Raw genomic sequence first — 3789 nt, 5'->3', positions numbered from 1 at the left:
ATAAAAAAATTCGGAAAAATACTGAATCGGTAGTAATCGGTATTGTGAATCGATACGTACCGAATCGGCATTTACCGAATCGGAATTCACTGAATCGGCTACTACCGAATCGGTAAATACCGATTCGGTAATCGCAATACACCCCCATGGGCTAAAAGGCCCATAGGAACGCATTGTAAATACCGAATTGGTATTTACCGAATCGGTAGTAGCCGAATCGGTAAAATCCGAATCGGTAAATACCGAATCGGTAAATGCTGATTCGGCGAGCAAGTAAAACTGAAACCAAAGACATCAGCCAATGAGGTGGAACCACCCTCCCCCACCCTAGCAGGGAGTGGCTACCCAGGCAGGTGCAACTCATTAGAACTTTCTGCAGAGGCAGCCTGAGCTGAGCATTCACAGTGAGCAGCAGTGGTAGCAGTATCCAGATGTCTGTGAAACATGGCAAGCAGCTCTGAGAGCCAGAAGGCAGAGCGCAAGAGGAAGGCCAAATTCAGCACCATGGAGCTGCAAGTGTTGGTGGAGGAGGTGGTGAGGGTACACAGGCAGCTGTTTGGGAGGCTGTCCCTCACTGTACCAGAGAGCACTAAGAGGAATCTGTGGAGTGAAATAGGGGAAAGAGTGAACGCTGTTGGTGTCACCCCCAGGAGCCTTGCCGACCTCAAGAAGAGGTTTTACGACATCCGCAGCCTCACAAAGAGGAAACTGGCTGAGCTGCACAAGCAGGCAGGATTAACTGGTGGAGGCAGGAACCCGGCGCCACCCCTCAGTGACCTGGAGGAACTTGTTGCGACTACCATTGAGAGGGAGAGTGTGGTGGGAGTTGGGGACCTGGATAGCTCATCCAGAGCTACAGCTAAAGGTAAGAAGCATGCGCATCTTGACACACCCTACCAGACACCTCCCCTTTAGACCCAATGCACAGCCAAACCCCAGCCCAGTACTGCTACCAACAGACATGAGAAATACATCATGGTAAATGTAGTCAGCAGAAGTAGCCAAAAATGCCAGTGCAGAAGCATAATGAAAAGAACTGTAAAACTGAATCAAAGTATTTGAAATGATATGTGCAATGCTTTAATTGTAGTGACTGTAATACATCAGCACTCAGTTCTCAAATGCTTCTTTATACCTAGGGGCACCATCAGGCGGGGGAGCAGGAGCTACTCAAGCACCAGCACCAGCACCATCTGCCAGTGCGGTGGCAGGGCTAAGCACCAGTCTACCAGCACAGGAGGAGGAGGAGGAGAACAGCAGTGCCCTGGGAAATGAGGAAGACACTGGACATACCCTCACATTTCCACACTCCCCCCGACTGTCTCTAACGCCCCCATTGCAGTTCTCCCCGGAGAACTCACCACCACAGAGCCACCCTGCACCTGCCACATCTCCTGCCAGGAGGATAATTGTTGCTCCATTAAACCCCATGGAGGGAGCAGCGGGTCAGGCTCCAGCAAACAACCCAGTTACACCTGTGGCACCCCAGCCCACACAGCAGGGCAGCAGCAATCCACGGAGGCCACGAACATCCAGCAGTGCACTTCCAGCATGGGAGGGCAGCGTGTTTCAAGGGCTGGAGGGCAGTATGGTCAAGATCCAGAGTATGCAGGCACAATCAATCTTGGCCTGCCAGTGCCAGTTGCGGGTGCATAACCTGCAGATGGGGGAGATGGCACAGGGGTTCAAGACATTTGTTGAAAGCAACAAGGACATTGCAACAGGTCTTGGGCGAATGACCACTGCCATCACCCAGCTCTGTACAAAAATGGATGAACATGAGCTCTCTCGCCGCAGGGATGCCCGCGTGCAGAATAGGGCTATCAACCGCCTTGCTGCTGCTACCGCCCAGCTATGCCAACGTGGGGCAAACATGGAGGCCAGCCTCACCCAGAACACGGCAGAGGTGACTAGGGGCATGGCCCGCATTACCACCGCCATGGAGGCACTTATCATATCGAACACAGTTGTTAATCCAGCCCTGGACCTGGGCGAGGCTGGGGACAGCAGCAGCCGCAGCAGCCCGGCCAGCGCAGTGTCTGAGCCGCGCCGGAGCAGCAGGCGCTCAGCTGAGGCTGCTGGACATACAGAAGAGGGTGAGGCACATCCTAGTGGGGCTGCTAAGCGCAGCAGGAAATAAGACTGCCAGGGCGGGTGAGGCAACCCGGAAAATTGACATTTACCCACATATTGTTTACCTTTTCTTTTGTTGCACATCAGTGCAGTAACGTTGTTGCAACATTATTAAATATTTATTTTTCTAACATCCATTGACCTCTCTGTGCATCTGTACTCACTCAGAAATAGTTTTCTGTAATCTCCTCACGTCTGTATCTGCCATCACTTGGCGTAGACACCCCAGCAGGTTGTGTTTGTGGCACAGCAACGTCGTCGTCATGGTCCTCGTAGTCTGACAACTCCACCTCAGTGCCCTTCTTCACCGCAAGGTTGTGCAACATTGCACAGACAGCTATGATCTTGCAGCAGGTGATGGGGGTATACTGCCTTGCACCTCCAGTCTTGTGCAAGCATCTGAATCTGCTTTTCCAGATGCCAAAGGTCCGTTCAACTACATTCCTTGTGCTTTTGTGGGCCCGGTTATACCTCCTTTGGCTGGGTGTAGAGGTGTTGAGGTAGGGGGTGAGTATGAATGAGCGGAGGGCATATGCACTGTCGCCTAGAAGGAGAAGGGGTAACATTACTCACATGCATACATGTATTTTACTTGGCTACTTTGTGTTATGGGGGTCTGATGATGTGTCTCACCTAGGAGGTATCCTTCACCAAATTCACCAGCCGTCAGCCGTGCATAGATGCCGCTCTGTTGAAAAATGTAGGAGTCGTGGGTACTCCCTGGGAATTTTGCTACCAGGTCTGTGATGGTGCACTTCGCATTGCAGATCACCTGAACATTGATGGTGTGCGTAGACTTCCTATTGCGGTATATGTATTCTGTGTCAGCAGGGGGGCAAATCGGAATGTGTGTGCCATCTATACAGCCGATGATTTGGGGAAATTGTGCCATCTGGTAAAAGTCTGCTTTTGTTTGTACCAGTTCCGCGTGGGTTGCAGGGAAAGATATGTATTGGTCCATCCTCTGTATCATGGCGTCAAGGAATTTGTTGAAAAACCTTGACAGGCTGCTCTGGGTCACCCCTCCTACCGCAGCTACTCCACTTTGATAGCTGCCAGACGCAAGCAGGTGTAGGCTGCATAGCACCTGCACGTGCGCTGGGATGGCGTGTGCCCTTGGGGTGGGGTGGTCCAACAGTGGTTTGAGGTCCCTGGTGAGCTCCAGAATGGTGTCTGAGTCCAGCCTGTACCTCTGTAGGATCTCTGCCTCTGTGAGCATGAACAGGGTGATCCTCTGTCTGTAGACCTGTTCCTCTCTTTGCCATTCCCTCTCTCCTTCCTGCTGTAGCCGTAGCCGCCTTGCAATGACATAAAATGCCGCCATCCTGCAAGTTGCAATGCATTTTGGGTCTATTTTCATAGGTTGAAGTTGGTTACCACCTGATTGTAATCCATGGTAAATACCGAATTTGAAATACCGAATTTGAGGCAAAATCGGTATTTCTATGCTTCCCTACATCTCAATCAGAGTTTTGCCCTGTCCGAATCGGTGATTTACATATTCGGTAACTCTACCGATTCGGTAGTTTATCCGATTCGGAATAATTTCCGATTCGGTGTCTCTACCGATTCGATACATGGACCGAATCGGTATTTTTACCGATTCGGTGTCACTACCGATTCGGTACATGTACCGAATCGGTATTTTTATCGAAT

General features: G+C 51.0%; 1 protein-coding gene across 1 annotated transcript; it reads left to right on the top strand.

Moving 5' to 3' along the window:
* The first annotated feature begins 444 nt into the window (after window positions 1–444).
* Window positions 445–2140, top strand: LOC147683526 (uncharacterized). The gene is made up of 2 exons (XM_086944870.1): window positions 445–865; window positions 1140–2140. Exons 1-2 carry the CDS (start codon window positions 445–447, stop codon window positions 2138–2140), a joined length of 1422 nt encoding a protein of 473 aa, XP_086800996.1.
* Window positions 2141–3789: the final 1649 nt, after the last annotated feature.

The sequence above is a fragment of the Lissotriton vulgaris genome, chromosome 11 (genome assembly GCF_964263255.1).
Source record: "Lissotriton vulgaris chromosome 11, aLisVul1.2, whole genome shotgun sequence".
NCBI lineage: Eukaryota > Metazoa > Chordata > Amphibia > Caudata > Salamandridae > Lissotriton > Lissotriton vulgaris.
The sequence above is the reverse complement of the archived record's forward strand: the minus strand, read 5'-3'. Positions and strand labels throughout refer to the sequence as shown.

Coding starts and splice junctions, on each gene's coding strand:
- LOC147683526 (XM_086944870.1), top strand. CDS start 445: ATGGCAAGCAGCTCTGAGAGCCAGAAGGCAGAGCGCAAGAGGAAGGCC. Junction 866..1,139: donor ATCCAGAGCTACAGCTAAAG/GTAAGAAGCATG, acceptor CTTTATACCTAG/GGGCACCATCAGGCGGGGGA.